Source organism: Notolepis coatsorum, assembly GCF_963971535.1.
Source record: "Notolepis coatsorum genome assembly, chromosome: 1".
Classification (NCBI taxonomy): domain Eukaryota; kingdom Metazoa; phylum Chordata; class Actinopteri; order Aulopiformes; family Paralepididae; genus Notolepis; species Notolepis coatsorum.
Genome location: NC_140165.1, coordinates 155,128,085 through 155,148,731, shown reverse-complemented (window position 1 = coordinate 155,148,731; position 20,647 = coordinate 155,128,085). Strand labels below are relative to the sequence as shown.

Here is a 20,647-nt window from a genome sequence, read left to right as displayed (position 1 = left end):
GCTACACTGCAACCGCGGTCTTGAAAACCGGAGCCCATGGTGAAGTTTTGCGGTTTTGCAGTTGCGTGTGGGCATAGCAACCGAGGTTATTCCCAGTGTTTACAGCAGAGCTGTCGCAATTATTTCCCATGTTCACGGCAGACTGTCAAACAATAGCAAGTTAGCAACCGAGCGCGGGGTAGAGAGATTAGAGCAGAGCCAGCTACACCAGTGTTTACAGCAGAGCTGTCCCAAGTAGCGTTATATGAAAATGATTGTAACAAACTTTTGTTCGAAACGTATCGTCTGTGTTGAAGAGTGTTGTGATCGACTGATGTCTGTTGTCGCATTCCTGACCTGATGCTCAGAGTAAACATGTAGCTGCGACTAAACTAAACTCATGTGTTGTCAAGTTATTGTTATAAGGAACCCAGTCCAGACTGCATCCCCTTAACAATTGTTTGTATTGAGCCGTATTGTATTGTACCCATTCTGCAATGTGTTAAATAACGTTTGCATCCATTCATAGCGGTAACGTTACCACATTACGTTAGCATTTAAGCTATATACTATACATAGATATAGCCATTCACATTAGCATGTAGCTAACAACACCGGCGGTCTTTTGTGAGACTAAACTATCCGCTCGTGGTGGTAAATTGTGTTGCTGATGGTTTTGTTTCATCAACAAATGAGAGGCAGAACACACAGTGAATGTATCCGTTTGTTTATTGTACTTTTATTGCAGTTTCTTTCTTTGCTGAAAATATATGTTCCGTTGGCAAAATGATGTAAACAGGAAGTTTAGTGAGCGTTCAACCTTTTCTGATTGGTTGAAATGGCCTTCATGTCTGTACAACATCGCCGCCTACTGTTTTGGCATTGTACTACATGTATCGGTTGCTGGTTTTTCCAACCTGCCGTGGGTACGCAATTATATGCGGTTGTTCACCTGTGTGGACAGAGGTTTATTTTTTTCAAACTTCGGTTACATTAAATCCAGCGCTCGTGTGGACAGGGCCTAAGTGGGGAACAACCAGGAGATCACTGCAACTGGATCACTGGAGAACCATCTCTCTCTCTCTCTCTCTCTCTCTCTCTCTCTCTCTCTCTCTCTCTCTCTCTCTCTCTCTCTCTCTCTCTCTCTCTCTCTCTCTCTCTCTCTCTCTCTTGCTCTCACACACACACACAAAAGGAGCTGCATGTGATTGGTGGAGGCGGGACCCTTACAAAAAACTGTTGTTGCTAATCATTGACACATGCTAGCCTGTAATAATCCCCCCCAGAAAAATCTACTTTGCATTTGATATATTGCAAATATATGCCATCACACACACTGGCATTTAAAGGGTTAGAATTATAAAATGTATATGTGGTGTTATGATCAGGGCTGAAGTTGAATAAAAGATTGTATTATTTTCAATCTGACATTACAAAGAAACTGAAAAAAATCCATCAAAATCAGTGTTGTTGCTAATCATACATATGCCAGCTTGTTTTTTAACAATAATTTGTGATGCCATCACAAACACTGCCATTTAAAGGGTACAAATAAAAAAAATCCTGCACCAGAATGCAGGAAATGAAGTCTTTGAAACGAGAAATGTCCTGGTGGGGGACCCCCAGACCCCCTGCTTAAAAAGTGGCGTGACTGGGGCTATATTTTGCACTATATTTCCTGGCCTGAATGATTTCCCCAGTCCGGCCCTGGTTAAAAGCCTCCAATGCTTATTAGTGTGTGTGCGTTTGAACGTGTGCATGTTTCAACCATACATTTCCATTCATAAAAAAATAAAATAAACTTTTTTTTGTAGTTTTTTTTACCTCCTATAATAGTGGGGGTCGCGGCCTATTTTTGGGTTGCGGCCTGAAAAGTTTGGGAACCCCTGAGTAAATGACCTAACCCAAGAATACACGAGACCCTCCTCTTGGAACCAAGTATGGTTTCGTCGATATTCCAATGTACAGTTTTGCTTGTACAGTTGTACAAGTTCAGCAATACAGCAATTTGCGTAATTTTCGTTGTCATGAAATAGAAATTTTAGTAAGTTAAGTTTACCTCAGAAAATAGGGGGGGGCACGCAGTGATGAAGCTTGAGTAGGGCCCCCAATGTGCCAGGTCCGGCCCTGTGTGTGCGTGTGTGTGGTCATATGATTGAAAGAGATTCTCACTCTGAAATGCCCTGTTTAGCCCATCTCCTCACCTTTGCGGTTCATCCCCATCTGTAGACACTTGAGCAGGCGGCAGTACTGGCAGCGGTTGCGCTGCTTGCGCGACATCTCGCAGTTCTTGTCGCGGCTGCAGCGGTACACGCGCTTGTTGCAGATGCTGCGCTTGAAGAAGCCCTTGCAGCCCTCGCAGGAGATGATGCCATAGTGCAGGCCTGTGGCGCGGTCTCCACAGATAAGGCAGGTGCGCTGGTCAGCCGGATCATCTGGAAACACAAGAGGAGGAAGGAGGGTGTCTCAGTCGAAAGCCTGGCGTGGTGTTGATGTCTGTGGTGAATCAGCAGAAAACTATTGACTGAAGAAGTGAGCAAATAGCTTGCTACGGATACAACTTGTTTTTTTAAGTGAGGAAAGTTTTTCAGGGAGTTAAAGCTGCACTATGTAAGATTGCCGCCCTGTGGCTGTAAGAGGCAACTGCACCTTTAGTCTTTTGTGGATTTCATGGCACTAGTTGTGCCCCGACCAGGAGAGCTCTGGGCTGAATATTTCTTTGTGAAAAAGTTACATAATTCAGTCCTTTTGACACGTGGGTTCCAAGTGAATCTTGCCTCGGTGCAAAAATAAAGGCAAGTCAATAGAGTCTAAAAAGGAGGAAATGGAATTATCTTCAGATACTGTGTTTATATGGTGTTAAAGATATATTTTCAGATACACTGGAAGCCTATGGCAATGGTGAAGCGGCAGACACATTTATCAGTAATGTAAAATATTATGAAAGGGAAAAAAAATTGCAGCAAGGCAAGAATGACTGTGAGACAAGAATGAAAGCTCCGGTCGTTTAATAAAATGATTGTGTGAGCTCTTACAGTGAGGCTTAAAACACCCAGAAGAATAAAGCTCATTTGAGTGTGAGAACTCAACTTAGCATTTTATGGCTCCACAAAGCTAGTGTCCTTCCTAGTCGTCTATAGCCGCCCCAGAATTTACATCCAGGTGACGCCGCCACACATCCAAGGGTTCACACATCTAGCTTCAGGAGAGAGTGGTGTATGTTGAAAATACTGTATGTTGAATAATAGACTGTCCTTTGAGCACAAGAATATCATATATGGACTCTTTAAAATGGGTGGCGTTCCCCTCTTAAGTGTTCACCTAATAAACCAAGGAATTCTAAGACAGGCTTAGGTATAACAGGCATTGTGTTATAAAAAAAAAAAAAAAAAAAAAAAAGTAGCAGAGCACAGAGACTGCAGACATCTTTGTATGTTTTATTCAGCAGGTCTGATGGGGAGAAAGGAGCTGGGCTAAAATGACACAAGTGATTTATTTACAGGCTCTCCTTTCTCTGTTGCTGAACAATGACAGCATCCAATCAACCCTTAATGAGAGTGACTACTCCCGATAGTGCCACTGTGAAAACTGTCTCACTTCGTTACACAATGAAAAGCTAGCCTTGTACCCCATACGCTGCACACTAGGCACTCGCTTCAATCATTAACCTGGTTTCCTAAAAAGGCGAAATATTTTTGCTGCATATTTAAAAATGTGAAAAGTTGTAAAGGCGTGGGGTAAGTTGAGGGCGGTAATTTGGAACACATGTTTTGGGATATTTGGGGGCTTGGATGGAAGGCAGCCTCGCAGCAAGGAAGTCATATGGAACAGGATGTCCCAAAATGAAGTATGGGCAAAAATAGTAGGTTAAATTACACAGTGCTCTGAGTTTAAGGTTAGCGGGCAGCTATACCAACATGTGCTGACCATAAGAGAACACGATAGAAACAACAGTAAAGACAAGATACCTACAGAAACAAGCTCCACCAAAAGCCCCTCAAACCATGTGGTGAATGATGTGTGAGTGCATGTGCGTGCGCGTGTACAGCAGGATGGAGAGAGGATCAAAGAAAGATGTATTCTATTGAAGACTTTTATGTGAACTTCTGATATTCTCAGTAACTTTGTTAATCACCAAGGTAACCTCAAAAGTCTGCAAAGCAGCAAACTGTTAAGACAGCAATTGGAGAAAGCAGTCGGAGATCTTCGCTTAATCCTCCATCTACCTCTAGGCGACATAATACAACTCACTACTAAAGCCGAGAATTAGACTGAGCACTTTATTCTCTGCTGTCCACCATATTAAGTGTTATCAGACACACGTGCAGGCACATACACACATGCAAATGAAAGGCACACATACACACCCATGCAGGCAAGCACACACACACACACACACGCACGCACGCACGCACACACACACACACACACACACACACACACACACACACACACACACACACACACACACACACACACACACACACACACACACACACACACACACACACACACACACACACACACACACACACACACACACACACACACACACACACACACACACACACACACACACACACACACACACACACACACACACACACACACACACACACACACACACACACACACACACACACACACACACACACACACACACACACACACACACACACACACACACACACACACACACACACACACACACACACACACACACACACACACACACACACCAATCAGCCCTCTGCACCATCCCCCATCCTAAAAGCCACAGAGAGCAGATGGGTTGGACTCCATGGTTACAGTGAAAAGCCTGGCTCCAGTTGGAATGTGGCCGTGCACTGATCTGTATCCAGCAGCTCACTGGGTTCAAACATTAAAGGACTAGATAACACACACAGCTCCCAGCACTCTCAGACACTTGCTTTCCTAATTATGATATCGGCTAACAAGGTCACACATCCATCTCTCTGTTGGTCAAATGGGCAATTACATTTGGATTCTGTGATCCCCCCTGTATCCTATTATCTGCTGCAAAGGAAAGGGTGTGTTTCATGAAGAGGGATCAAAATAATGTCACGTGAACCACAGCAGTGAGTGTGAGTGACTCACAAAAACACAATAAACACAAAACATAAATATGGGACTTGATGTAGAGACTATGTGCGGTCTACAGCCTCGCTCTCTCCTCGTCTATTCACACACTATTCTTATCTCCAATCTCTTGAGATGCGGTACTAGCAACTATTAAGAGATCAGTATTGTACTGACAGTATTATCTTGGCCAGAGTTGACCAACACAGCACTGCTGGGTGTCAGGCTACCGGTCTCTGACATATCTCCTGTCCAGGAGGTTAGTTAATGCTACCTGCTGAGCCTGAGGCTTAACCTGGTCATCTGATTATAGCGTAAGACGCTTGGGTAATACAGCAACCTGCACTTCACATAGCCATGACCTTTCCCCTCCTATGGGATTCACCTGGATTCACCGGGATTCACCACAGACGCAAAGCAGTCCGAAGACATATTTACCAGAAAGGGTATGAAGCTTCAGAATTCAGCTGCTAAATTGTCAAACATATGGGCAATGACATCTACAATGGCATTTACTTGGAACACTATCAATCGCAATTAGGAAACATTATCATCCCAACACAAATAACTAAAAAGAGGTAACATTTTGGCCATAAACAGGCCACACTGACACAATATTTTATATTCAAATGAGCTGGAATAAGCCGCTGTGTGTCTATAATTTGAGGCTTACCTCATCAGAAGCGTGTGAGTGAGATGAGAGAGGTTCTATCTCTCTGTTAAGCCTCCAGAGAGTGGGCTTTCATACAGGGTTATGAGGTTCATGTACTAAAGGTAATTAGAAGGGGGAAGGAATGCTTGGGATAAAACCTCTCGCAGATATAATGAATGGTGAATTGAAGACTTCTAAAGCACCAAAGAGAGATTACCATTAAAATAGTAAGGGGGGGGGGGTAAGTTTGCTTCCCCTTGGGGGTATAGCCATATACTGTACAGAGACAATAGTTGTCACACTCTGATCTCACCATGGGATAAAAAAATTAACTATTTTAGTCATTAACTTTATATACCGAAGAGGTGGTCAGAGAGGAACACTTTACCAGTGAATGCCGAATGAAGGAACATTCTTAACAACCTATATATATTTCCTCTAGTGACTTCATCAGAGGGGATAATCATGGAGTGAACTACCAATCGTGTAGTGAACTATCATATATTCAATTTGTTCATAAATGGCAAATAATGTGTGTGGTGTACGTGACACCTTTTGATTTTTCTTTCGAACAAACTATGCTGTCACACGCTAGCTAGACTAATGTTACCACAAAAAGCTACAAGTTGGGGCCCTCTTTCCAACCATGCGTTTTCGAGTGACTTGCACAAGCCTGATTAGAATGAGCTTGAGGCAGGGGCATAGAGAGCAAATGCCACCATGTCTCTGAGGGTCGGATCAGAGCAGATTCGCCTGGAGTCTAAGAGCTTTTCCAGCTATTAAGCCCCAGTATGGAACAGAATGACATATCCGCTAAGCCTGGAAGAGAGACTAACTCTACACTTCCATCTCAACTAGGAGAAGAATAGTTGAGATGGAGTAGCGTTGCTGTCATCCTTGCACTTTCAGCCCAATTTTATTGTGCTGTAGCTTGTGAGACGCTATAGCATAATGGAAGCATATTGATCACTGATTCTCTTTTAAGTTACTTTATTGTGAGCACCACAGCTTCACAGCAGATGTGAAGCCGCATGGAAGGATCTGACTGTCTTGAGATCAAATAAATCACACTATGGATCCTCTCCTCTGCAGGGCCATTTGTCTGCCGGGCTTGTGGCACATGTGGCCATTGAGAGAAAGCATTAGAACCATATTATTTCACTGGCCACCCTGCGTGAAACGCGTGACTTCCTTCAACAAGGGGAAAAAACACAATGACTGTTAGTTTCCTTCATTCGCGCCGCCAGGGGCTTATTTGTCGAATCTATCACCCTCTCTTTCAAGTGCATGGGCACCATATAAACAGCCGGCTTCACACCTTCACACACTTGATCTCAAAGAGGTTTACGTCATTCTGACTCCACCTCCCCTATAGAGAGAGCCGGTCCGGTCCAGCAGGCTACAGTTCTGTGTCTGTACAGGTCTCTGGTTCTGGTGTGCCCCTTCCCCCCACCCCTGTCTCTGTGTGATTCTGGTGTGCCCCTTCCCCCCACCCCTGTCTCCCATGCCCAATTTGTCCTGTGTCATGTGACAGGGGTGATAAATCCCACAAGCCTTTGCTTCATCTTGAACTCTCCTATCCAGCCTGGGTGCTGAAGCCCAGGGCCCTATGCCCCCCACCCACCCACCCCCTCTCTCCCCTCCCCTCCCTTCCTCCCCCCCTCCCCCAGCCCTCCCCTTGGGCCCATTAAAGCCTGCATTGTTTCCCAGGGGTCAGGCTGGGTTTCATTCCAAACTTTAACGCAAACCAGGAAATGCAACTCAAGGCATTTTAAGCCCCAGTCAATGGCAAAGACAAACAACACGCCTGTTTCCCACCACACTCTAAATATGGCCCACGCAAATATCCACAGCTACATGACTAAATGAGCGAGATACACAGTGCCCAATGTTTGGTTACAGTAATGTTAGCACAGTCAAAGCAGTGCAAATGGTCTAAAATAAGAAAATCAAGCTCTGACGTTAAAAAAAATAAATAAAAAATCAAACATGCAAATTACTTTTTTAAAGAAAAGGGGCACTATTACAATATAATATTATCAGGGTCATAGGGTACATTATAATGCGTTCAAAATTAAAGCCAAGTGACATAACCATGTGCATCCAGGTGGTTTACTGTTATCCAATATATCATTGGATATAGTTTTTTATTTAATTTGTAATTGTTATACCAATGTTTACCCAGAAAATTAAGATGTTTTAACACCTAAAGTAAAATATCCCTTTAACCCCATGGCTCTCTCTAAGCCCTATCATGCTGAGAACAGAGACATATAGTGGAAAAATCTCCCCCATTGTCCCTCTCCCTCCATCAGACAATGGTTGATGTATAGTGTAAAAGCAGCCTTTGAGTGGCTGACGGAGCGACAAGACCCCGGTGAAGGGGTTTTCAGTCAGGAGGTTTTGTCTTGAGGTTTTCCATCACAATCGTGCCCAGCTGAGAGAGAGAGAGAGAGAGAGAGAGAGAGAGAGAGAGAGAGAGAGAGAGGGGGTGGAGGAATCTGCTGTACTTTTCCGCTCTGAGCTTCCCTCCTCCTGTCCCCCCACCCCCCCCCCTCCTTGTATTTTTCCTCCCCCTGCAAACTCTATCTCTTCATTACCTGAGGGGACAACAACATTTCTCTCTCTCTCTCTCCCCAGTGAAGGTATAACGTGTACACGCACCTCACAGTCATCCAACAGGTTCACGGCCTCCGCAAGGGTAAAGGCATCTAAAGACCCTCTGGGCAACAAATACAACATTCCCAAAGAGTGTCTTCGTGTGTCTCTCTCTCTACTCTGTTATGCTAATCTCTAAACTCCCATGCAGTTGCAGATTGGGCTCATCCATATAACAATGGAAACCTGTTGACTTTGCTGACTGGATAAGATACGCCCACGCCTCCATGGGGGCAGCTCTGAGATCTGCTCATTAGCATTGAGTATTAACACCAAAGATACGAGCACATATTAATGTTGTGCTAATGTTAAACACTATTTTGTTCGATGTCTGTAGGTGTGGTTGGCAGGAGTTTGTTGTGTCATTATGACTTCTAAAATAAGCCAAATGCATTCAGCCTTTTCAAGTATTTTGATGATTATTATGCTCACTTTAATAATTCATTACATTTGGCCATCTAAAGAGTCATCCTGATCTTGTATACCATGGCATTTCAACAGATCTTTGATCCATATATTGGCATTTCATCAATGACGTGGTTGTTGTTTTCTTCTTCTCTGCAGTAAAGCCCAATGACGAGAAGCTATAGTTCAAGTTATATTAGCATTATATCCATACATATGTCATTGGCGATAACAGGAGGTTTACAATTCAACGCAAAAGCTCTCTCTCTCACAAATCTATTCTCATACAAGAACCACTGCCTGGCAGCTGTATAATAGCCTATTGGAAGCCATACATGCAACTATCAGGTTCAATCAACTAGACTTCCCTAATAGACTTCTTATAAGATAAGAATCATGGTGGTATGTAATGTTCCATAATACGTTGCTATTTGTTGTTTGTTTTGTTTTGTTTTTAAACGTGAAACTACTGCTAAAAGAGCGAGGAACCCATTCTTTTTAGCTGGCTTGTTAATGTCAAGCATAAGCAGTCAGCACAACCTGATATGAACCATGTGGTGGGTTTTACAGCACATGCTTTGTAATACAGGGCCATATAAAAGTTGAGTTTACCCCTGTATTCCTGGGGGGTTCCTAGAGACAGACCCAGCAGTCTCACTCCTACTACTAATGTTTCCCATGACTTATATTCTGGGAAACATAGAAAACACAGAAAAGACCCGACCAACTCTGCTCAGTCAAAATTACTTAATAGGCTAATCATCTCTAGTTAAATGGATTCCCATCACTGGCAGTGAAACAATTGTGTTTTGGGGAGAGGGGGCTTCTTCATCGACTAACAGTCAAGGACTTTGTCGATTAATCAATTAGTTGATTTACCAGAGATGTGCCTATAATTTAAAGAAAAGAATATATGAAAAAAAAAAAAAAAAAAAAACACAACAATTGACTAATCAATTAACAAAATATTGGTGGACAAGACCATCAGCATCATCATAAGACCAACCAACTATGAGGGGACAGCCCTAGAAAAAAAGCTATCTAAAATAATTATCATTCTAAAAATCATAAAGACAAAAATGATTAGGGCTAGAAAGATATATCGGTCAGCCAATATTATCCTTTTAAGGATATCAGAAAAAGTGTCATCGGTGTGCATGTTTTTGGTCTAATGGAACATGCCTTGACATGTTGATATGTCTGATATTATGTCCATTTTCATACAGACTTGAAGTGTATCGGCAGACATGTCCATTATCGGAAATATCGAAATCACAGCCAAAAATATTTTGTTGGCTTAGCTATACATTGTATCAGATTAGTTCATTTCTGTATGAGTGTGTGTGCGTGCATGTGTATGTGTGTGCACATGCTAGGGGCTGGGTGCAGACAAGTTGAAATAACACACCGTTTGAAGACAAAGGTCTAAAACATGATAGATAGATTCGATATTTTGGAACAGGATATGTGTATATTTTGACTTGGTTAGGTCAGGACTACGGGGAGATGTATATATTTTGGCTTGGTTAGGTCAGGATTAAGATGATATGTATATATTTTGGCTTGGTTAGGTCAGGACTAAGGGGATACGTATATAGTTTGGCTTGGTTAGCTCAGGATTAAGGGGATATGTATATATTTTGGCTTGGTTATGTCAGGACTAAGATGATATGTATATATTTTGGCTTGGTTATGTCAGGACTAAGGGGATATGTATATATTTTGGCTTGGTTAGGTCAGGACTATGGGGATATGTATATATTTTGGCTTGGTTAGGTCAGGATTAAGGGGATATATATATATATTCTCCCAGTGAAATTAGGAAAAGGGCCATTCAAGACTCTATATGCTAGCTTTGTCACCGGCTATTTATAGACCAGCATTACAGTCACTAGAGTCCCTGACCTCCCTCCTCTGGTATTGATCTTCACATCGCTTCTACCCCTGCATCCACACACAACAACAACAGCAACAAAAACAACCTCAATCTGTGTCTCTCCTTTTCTCTCTCTCTCCCCCATGTGTCGTTCTTTGTCTCTCATTCTATGTCTCCATCTCTCTCACACACACACGCAAACCACACACACATTCCCCCTACAAAGAAAGAGATGAAAAGGTTCTTCCTGCTCGGAGACATGGTAGCGTTGCGCTGAGCGTCAGGGAGGAGAGAGAGGTGTCACTGGCTGCTTACACATGATGAAGTTAACCCTGTCTCTCCTGGAACACAACCCACTAACATGGCTGCTTTACTAGGGATTAACATGGGGGAGGGGAGAAATACAGCATGGTTCCACAACAAGCTATAGACTAAAATCCTCAAAAGAGAGTCTAACATGGAGGGGAGGATTTGAGAAATATTATTCCTTTGGTAATGTGGCAACGCTTTGGGAATGTCCTGAATGTCTGTACTGAGTATATGGGAGATTAGTTATTGAGTATGTTGACTGGTAAACTGTGATGACAAACATGTTGCTGAGAAGATCTCTATAAAAAACATTCAGTATTGAGAGCAATTTGGCTGTTCTCAGCTGTGCCATGTGGAATATCTTCCACTACAAATGACAAATACCTACAAATATTAGATTTTACTCAAAATCTGTCACCTATGAAGACAGTTCAAGTTAGTAACCAATTGAAGCAACAAAAGGTCCAAAACACAAGCAAAGTGGGGAGCGTAATCAAGCATAGTTCAAGAAAAAATCATTCATTTAACAAAATAAAATCCCATATTTGAGGAATCATTCTCCAATTAAAATACACTTTAATGTCCCTCATGCTTCAGTGGTACAGTAAAATAAGAGAAAATGCTAAAATGGCATTAATTCTCAAATGCCAGTAGAATACTCCCAGGTTGGAGCAAGTGTTGATCCATGCAAGCCTGGCCCAAGGGGGTTACCGCTGACCAGTAGAGTAATCCTAACTGCCCCTCCATCATATAAACACTGCTGACGCGGTACAAACCCTTTTCCAGATGGGACACAGTCAGCCACATACCGAAGATCAATACATACGGAGCCACATTCACAATGATTCACAACAGCACTTGGACAGGCACGCTGATACGTCAAAATACTCCACCATATGTAAATCTAAACAAAACACTTGGAAAACCGCCATTGACTGAGAATGGTTTGAATAGCTCAAATGCCGGTATTCATTAAGTAAGGGGCTGAAAACGATTAAAGAATCTCAACCTCACCAATAATAACAACAAAAGTGATCTTGAAAACCACAAGGACATGCCTTTTCAAATATTGTTAGTATCTAAAGAACATGTGCACCATTATTTTCTATTCCAACTGCACAATGAAGTCTTTAAGTCCTCAAACCACTTGTTTCTTTTTTATCTATCCAAAATTATTGTTTGTAAAAGTGCCCCCTCATAGTCGATTAGACGATTAATCGGTCGGTTTGGTCTTAAGTAAACCGAGACTTTGTTAGTTAGATTTCTATGCTTTTTTCCCATGTTATTTCCTGAAGAAATTATAAGCACATGATATCTCTGGTAAGTAATTACATTTAAAGAGGTTCTTCAACAATTTTGCCTGAGGAAAACTCTAAATCGTACAGATTTGTCAATGAAATCAACTAATTGATTAGTCTGACAAATCCAATGACTATTAGTCCACTAAGATTTTTTTTCAGCGAGGTCGGTCCTAACAGGTTTAAAATAATGGTTTGGGGGAAAAAACAATGCTGACTCTGCATTTTCAGACCTACTGTTACTATGACAATGCAACCAATCCTCTTTCATTCACACATGCTCAGGGTGAGGTAAAGTATAGGGCAATTAAAAGACCCAACCCCCTTTTTTGCTCTCCCATCCTGCCTTACCTTCCCATGTATCCATTTCATGCTTCTCTCTGCCTGGCCGCCATTCATGCATGGACTGACTCCGCTAAAGAAAAGCCACAGGGCCAGGGAGCCTTGGCCTCATGATTCCACCCTTTTTCTTTTGCTCTCTCTTCCTCTTTCTCTCTCCAACAACCTCCTCCCTCCACAGCCTGCCTGCCTCTCTTTGCTGCCTGGAGCACAGCAGCACCACTGGTCACTTTGCTGCCTGGTCACATGACCGCAGAGTTCAAGCCCTAGGGTCACGGCTTGGCTTGAGGTCCAATGACGGCTAGGGGTTATCTGAGTGGAACTGATAGTCCTATTTTCTCTGCTGTTCAACAATGCTCACCCTACCCCCCCCCTCCCAAATTAGCCCTCCCCCGCCTCTCTCCCTGCCTCTGGCATTTCTAGGGAGGACCAAAGTGCACGTCCAAAGCATAAACACAGGTTCAAGCTGACAAAACACGCTGACATTAACTAACTGAATCACTTTGTCCAGTTGGAGAGAGTTAGAGCCCAAGTTCCACAGCTTTGCTTGATTAGGAAGTAAACACAGCACACTACCTGTAACCACATGTTTGATGGAAACCAAAGAAAATGTTAGGGTAAAAATATTCATCAGTTCTTCCAGGCTACTGTTTCAATCAATCAGCAACAATCAACCCATTTCCCACGTCCCCTAAAGGAACCAAAGCCCCAACAGCAACTGCCTTACCGTCCAGCCCATTATCTTCCTTTAACCCCTCCAGTGTCCTGGATAGGGGCCCATGTTGCGGGGTATCCAGTACTGCTGTTCTACTGTCCTGCTACTACCCCGCTGGGACCCTGAAGCACTGTGCTCTGCCCTCTGCCCTCCTCTCTAGAGGGGATCTTAGGTCCATACTACTAGTGGACAGGCTTGTCCTGTCCAACCAGCCAGGCCAACCCTCTCCAGAGCTCCACCCTTCCACTTGTTCACTCTCACAAGCCCCCTGGCCCAACCCCCATGTGAATGCTAATGACCCCAGCCCAGTAAGTCACATATAAGAAGCTTTTCACATTCAAACGCGACGGAAGAAGAATGTAAAGAGATAGCATACAAAGAATAGAATAGGAGAGAGAGAGAAACTTGAGATCCAATAAACAGTGGGTAAAGGTAGGATCCAAGGGGTAATGGTCAACCTTGGTGTCATATGTTTAAGGCTAGTAGTGGTTGAAATATGGTAGGACATGTGTAATCTATCGGTGTGATCAAAGTCAGTCTCGCCGTCTCCTAGATTACTTTACACTAATGCCATGAGTCTCCGTCCATATGTCACTGTGTCAAAGGCATGACCTGAGAAGGACCTTACTGGGGGGGTGTTGGATCTGCAGTCTATATACAGTATGCAGCATTCATCATAAGCATCCTACTTTACAATGCAGGGGGGATTAGGGAGTATCTTATTGCATTATTCATTCATTCATATACAGAGGGTGAATGAGTCCGTCAATGCTATTTTCTTCACATTCATGAAGACGCATATGAAAAAAGGGGCACTCTTGTCCTGATAACTTAAAATTATATGTCATACCTCTAGCGCCAAATGCCGGCTTTGTTGACATATTTTCAGTCTGAATGGCGTAACCTCAGCTTGTCGATACTAATAGGAAATCAAATCCCGGGTTGGGGGATTGGAGGGGGGGGGGGGCATGGGAGCTGACCATATGTCACCCTTGACCTTACCACCTTTCCTCCCATGTGGCGAAGATGAACAGCATAATCAGCCATGTTGCCTTTAACCTTGAAGTCAATGGAGCCTGGGACAGCACTGCAGCTCCAGTGCTTATCAGTGCGATAGAGACGTTATCAACGGTCTGGGACAGGCCCCCCGAGGCACAGGTCAGGTAGAGGCTATCTCCCAACGTGTCGCCTGGACGTCCCAGGCCATGGTAGAGCTGAACGCTGCCTGGGCAGAGGCCATAAAGTGCCTATGATTGGTGACACACCTCACTGGTGGCATAGCTACACTGATGGGAGTTCACAAGTCTTACACAAAGGGTTGAAATTATTATAGACACAGAGGGGAATGAAATAATAAAAATAAATGTTGCATTTGTCAAGACTCAATGTTTCTCATTTTGTAGATAGCTCGCAATCTTGACAACCAAAATTAGCATCGTCTTGATCACATGGGTGTCAAATTGATTGTCTTCACAACTTCACACAAATTGGAATGTGAATTACATTCCACACAAAGAAGCCTTCATACAGGCCTTTTGTTGTAATTTGAGTCAACTTCAAATTACCCTATTGTGAAAATGGCCTTTTCCTGTGTTTTGCATTTTTCTTTTACAGAATGAGGGGTTGTCCCAACACTCTCCCTCCTGAAACAAGCCATTCAGAATTGCAGGCACAATAGTTAATCATGTGCATGTATGTGCTTGTGAAAAGATTTTGGTAAAATGTGCTTGTACAAAATGCCGGCTCACTCATAATTATCTTCTCTTTTCTACCTAAAGTTGAACCTAAACTATGTTTCTGACAAAATTTTTGATATGCTATTGCTGGATCTTGAGTCATATTTGATCTGCAACGTCTAGTCTGATTTGTCTGAGTTTCGTTTGATCTGAATTTCATTCGGCGGTACAGACTCGTGCATCACTGCTAAACGGTGCACAAGACCGGAGAACAGGACTGAAAGAAAGAGGTATACAGGATGCTAGGATGGAACCTTTTTCGCTCTTTCATGAAAGTTTCATGAAAAAACGAAAGACATGTTTAGGGGACTTCGAAACTCTATATTAACTTTTAGTTGAAAAGGACTCAAATATGTCCCCTTAGCAGCCTCAACTCAGCCTTCCTTTTCTCTTTTTGTCATTCTGTTCTTGACCTTCCTCCTCCCAAGGCACAGCAGCAGGGGCCATTTAAACAAAGCAAAGTTGTTTGCAGAAATGCTAATTATCTAATGTCAATTTGAAAGAGCTTTTTTGCTAGTTTTTCCCCCAAACATTAGAGTAACAAAAGCCGCGTTTCCACTGAATGGTACCGGCTCAACTCGGCTTTACTTGCTTTTGGTACAGTTTTCCACAGCAGATAGAACCCCCACCCCCCACCCTGTCAATGTACTGTAGCTGGCGCCACCACATGAAACTGCCACACCCTAAACTAATTTCCTTGGTCGCCCCAACTGCTTCTTCTGGTCTACAGAACTTGTTTAATGCCATTATGAGCCTCACATTGTCGTTGATATACATGTATACACAAATAAAGAGTGGTGTGATTTCTGGCCAGAGCAGGCCTCTTGTTTCGCCAAATAGCGAACATTGGAAATACTTCACCTATAAGTACAACCCTGCTTAGCTTACACAATGTTGTTGTGAGTAAGACATTCACAGAAGAAAATAATTGTATTTGTGCACATTTTAGACGATTGGTCAGCGTCTAATACGATTTTCATGTGAGCATTTCCTGGTCTCTGTTTAAAAGTGACGATTCTCTCTGACCAATCACCTTTTGGTATCGCCTCAGCGCGCTTGGAATTTCGACGGAGGTGAAACCAATAAAAGTACCAGGTACCAGATACTATCCACAACTTTTACCCAATGGAAAACCGCCGGTACCATGTGGTGGAAAAGTGGCAAAATGGAAGTCTTTTGTTTGAACTCACCTCCCCCGGTCTGATAGCCCTCCACTTCTGAAACAAAGACTTTCAAGAAAAACAGGAATAGGCCACCACTCTTGGTCTTTGACCATTTTCAATACAGGCATATGATTGAGCCCTTTATACATAACAAACCCTGGCACTATTACATGCACATACAAAAATTCTCTTTGTCAAACCAGGGCCCTGGATGGTGAGCTGTAACGAGACCGACCAAGGATATGTGTGAGCCCATGGCTAAATAAATGTCAGTTGACCTCAAGTGTCCAACAGGATCCGAGGTCACGTCCACTCCTGCAGATTAGATTTACAATGATCCACATTGCGTTCCCCTGATGCGTTGGCTTTTTGGAACACTGATGACCAATAGATCAATGACACTGATCTTTCCCTGAACTTCCAGAGGGCATATAAAACCAAACTGCCTGGCCCACTGTCTAAGATAATGACCACTAAAATAACCACTCACCCTGGCCAACTTCGCCCAGCCATTCATCATCATCCTTTTAATTATTGACAGGTCAGATTTATCAATAAAATATTTTCCTCTTCTTCCATGTAACTAAATCCAATACATCTAGCTCTCATTTCTTTAATTTATATGGGAATTACACACATAAATACAGGAACGGACAGATACACAGATACATCATGGACAGACAAGACACATACACACATACAACAGCTATGTCCAGCTGGTCCATTAGTCCAGGGAGGTGAAAGCTACTAATTATTCATCAGTGTAATTCTAGCTGACACAGGTAATATAACTGGGGCTTTGTTAGAATGACTAATAGTGACAATATTATCTACATATTCCCTGCTTCCGACAACACAGATCAATACAATTAGTCTAGATGGAAACATAGGTCCCCCTGCATAGGGTGGATTTTCTTTCACCACCTGTTTTTTCTTAATCCTTGAAGTGTCTATTTTAAGATTCTGCCAGGTAACAGGTTGAAATAATGTCCCATGGGGTTTATTTTTAACCCTTTATTACACCTATCCTGAACCAAAACCTGAAAAAGAAAACAGGATAACTTTTGAACTTAATTCAAATTAAAACATTTTCACAAACACCCAAGGAATTCAGTACAATTGTTGTTTTTAAGATTCAAACACATCTTGTTTCTATTTCAGGACAGAAAAAGCTAAAAATGTTGAAAAAATTTATGTCACACAACTATATTTTCCCTTTTTACAAAAATGTAGTGCATTGGACGAGATACATTGTAGGTTAATATTGGAAATAATATTGTAATAAAGATAGTCTCCATGCAGTTATGCAATAAGAAAAATACATATATCCCAAAACTGAAGAAAAAATATTAAATAGCGTAACATTTGAAGTAAATAATGTTGTGGAATATATTATCATGTTCTTATAGATCTGTGTTGAGACATCATGTTATACAGAGTGACTTTCAGTATGACCAGCTTGACTGGTTAATGTGTGTATGTCTCTTTAAGAACACTCCGACATTCCCCCAGCCATAACTTCTTTGTTGTTGTTCCCAGTGACTGAGAACCATTTTTATTTACCTTCATCATCATATCTGATATTATGTTATGACTGACAACTGTGTATTTAACATATGTCTGAAACAGCGCTCTGGGTCAGTCTATGACCAGACGCTAATGTGTTAACATGTTGTCTCTGACTGTAGGCTGTCCTTTCATTTGTGGCCACGGTGAAATAAACTTTCTTATTATTATTAATAATGACTCAGAATGATTTGTAAACGGCTCATCGTTTAGTCCTTTAATATTTCCCATTACTAACGCCCTCGTATGAAACCCTCCACCTAGACTCCGTCTGGAGGAGGGATATACCAGACCTGGAAAGTGATTTTGATTGGCAAGAAGCCTGGGCAAATGTTCGACTCACATCAAGGAACCCGGACCATCAACAAATCAATCTTAACTATATTCACAGGACATACTTGACTCCTATAAGACTGAAAAAAATGGGTCTTATACAAGACTCCAAATGCTCCTTATGTACAAATGGGGACGAGGGGACATTTATGCACATGTACTGGGACTGCCCACCAGTTAAAATATTCTGGAAAGAGGTGACCCAGCAATTATCAAATCTCTTAACTTGGAATATACCTGTACACCCCTCTGTATTACTGCCGAATGATGTTTTTGAGTGTGCAGTACATCCACAGCTAAAGAGATTGGTTTTATCGGGTATCACAGTGGCTAAAAAGCTGAGAGCATCACGATGGTTCCAACCGGAAAAAAATTGCCGAAAGGTCTGGATTATTACATATCTCGATGTGATCTATCAAGAAATATCTACAGCAAGAATTTTGGGTCTCAATGAATCCAAAATGACATTGTGGTTAGAAGTGGTGGAGAAAATAAAAGCTAGCATATAATGGTAATGTCTGGTTAGGAGCGAGGGAAAATGGATGGATTATCCAATGGGGGGTCCGGGAGGGGGGGGTGCGAGCTAGAGCATATGTGTGTAGGTTTTTATATAACAGGTATTAAGGGTATATCCTATATAAGACAATTAACTAAAATGTGATTTCATTGGATGTGCACTGTCAACGAATGCTTGTATATCTTATCGTGTGTTTGTGTTTGTTTAAAAAATAATAAAAAAAATAAAAATAAAATACAAATATTTCCCATTACAATAACATTCAGAGACAAATGATACCCCATACAATTCTGACCCAAACAACTAATTGAAATGGGTATTTGTAAGATTCAAACATATCCCGACTCTATTTCAGGAAGAAAACAAGCAGAAATGGTTTAGATCACATCTATTTTTTTACATTTGTGAATAACCTTTAAGGTCCACTGTTGCAATAATTGCAACATCTATTTCAAACTGTAGTAGTACCTATTCCTGACTGAATTTAGACAAATACTAATATAGTAACAAGTTAAGACAGACCACATGCCAAGTCTCCCGCTGAGCCCCTATAGCTCTCTCTTTTGGAGCAATTTCAAGTAACAATTTTCCAAGTAAGTATTTGACCTGTAGTTTATTAGTTTCAGAGGACATTAGCTAGCATACCAACTATACTTTACCATACTTCCATACTATACAAACCATACTTCACCCCTCCAAAGATCATATGATGCCTCAATGTTCAAGAATCAAGAGGTTTATTTGTCACATACATACCAGGGCGACATGCGGGTGGCCATACCCGCATTGATTGTGCAAAACACAATAATAAAAATAGGCATGGAAAAAAAGAAAATAGGTAAGACACAAGATATGCATGATAAAAAAAAGACTCTTTAACTATGTATCTAAACTATACTATACAGTACCTCCTTCCTTTAAAGTGACTTTCCATTATTTAAAGTGACATTGTTGGAGCACTACATCTATCTCCTCTGCAGACGTTGAAGCCGCAGCTGCCTGCATTCAATGGGCCTCATTCACGAAGCGATATAAGAACAGAATTCGTTCTTAACTAGCATTTCTTCTTATTTTGTTCTTACCTGGGATTCAGCAATGTTTTCTTATTTTTACTTTTTTTTTGGCAAGACCAAATTCTAAGAGTGGTCGAGAGCACTCTTAACCAGATAAGAAATTCGTACCCAGATAATAATAATAAAAAAATTAAATAAAAAAAACGACCCCAAATACCAATTAAAAAATCCAGAACTTTTCAATTATTATTATTATTATAACTTATTGCATGCGTTCTGTCTGAAATGGATTATATATTGCTGTTAGAACAGTTAGATACTCTGGCCGCCCAGGCCATAAGCATAGAACGCATATTTAGAGATCGTCTATATCAGTGGTTCCCAAACTTCTTGTTTATGCGGACCACTAGATTGTTATCAAGAACATTTGCGGACCACCTCGTATGCAAACAGTAAAAATAAATAAATAAACAACTGACTTTGACCCTCTACCAGCATGACCAACCTCTATGATCCTCCTCTACCATGTCAGCATGACCAACCTCTCCATATACTGGTGATCCTCCTCTACCAGCATGACCAACCTCTCCACATACTGGTGATCCTCCTCTACCATGTCAGCATGACCAACCTCTATATTGATTGATTGATTTAAAATGTTATTAACAGATTGCAGAATGGGTACAATACAGTACAGCTCAATACACACAATTGTTGGGGATGCAGACAAGAGAAAGACTTTTGTCTTGTTTACATCAGGGTCCCCCATTTTCAATTCATCGTAACATATATGACATACAGATAGACAGTACTGTTACATCTAGACATTTATGACATACCAGATCTATAAATATACAGTACTGTTTATGAGTACTACAAAACGAGTCTAAAAAGAGAGTATATACATTTGAGGGCGAATAAACTGTACATTGGAGGAGGTTGGGTAGGTGGGGGGGGGGACTGTACATTGGAGGTGGTTGGGGGGGGG

The 20,647-nt window shown here is 41.8% G+C and overlaps 1 protein-coding gene across 2 annotated transcripts in view; it reads right to left on the bottom strand.

Annotated features, from left to right (window-relative positions):
* Positions 1-20,647, bottom strand: part of LOC311230629 (nuclear receptor subfamily 6 group A member 1-A-like) — a gene marked incomplete at both ends in the record, with an annotated part of 166,523 nt that overhangs the window by 8,358 nt on the left and 137,518 nt on the right. For both annotated transcript variants that reach the window (XM_084316972.1, XM_084316973.1), the window contains one exon: positions 2,184-2,414. In XM_084316972.1, coding sequence (XP_084173098.1) covers positions 2,184-2,414 — 231 coding nt within the window. The remainder of the gene's footprint in view (positions 1-2,183; positions 2,415-20,647) is intronic.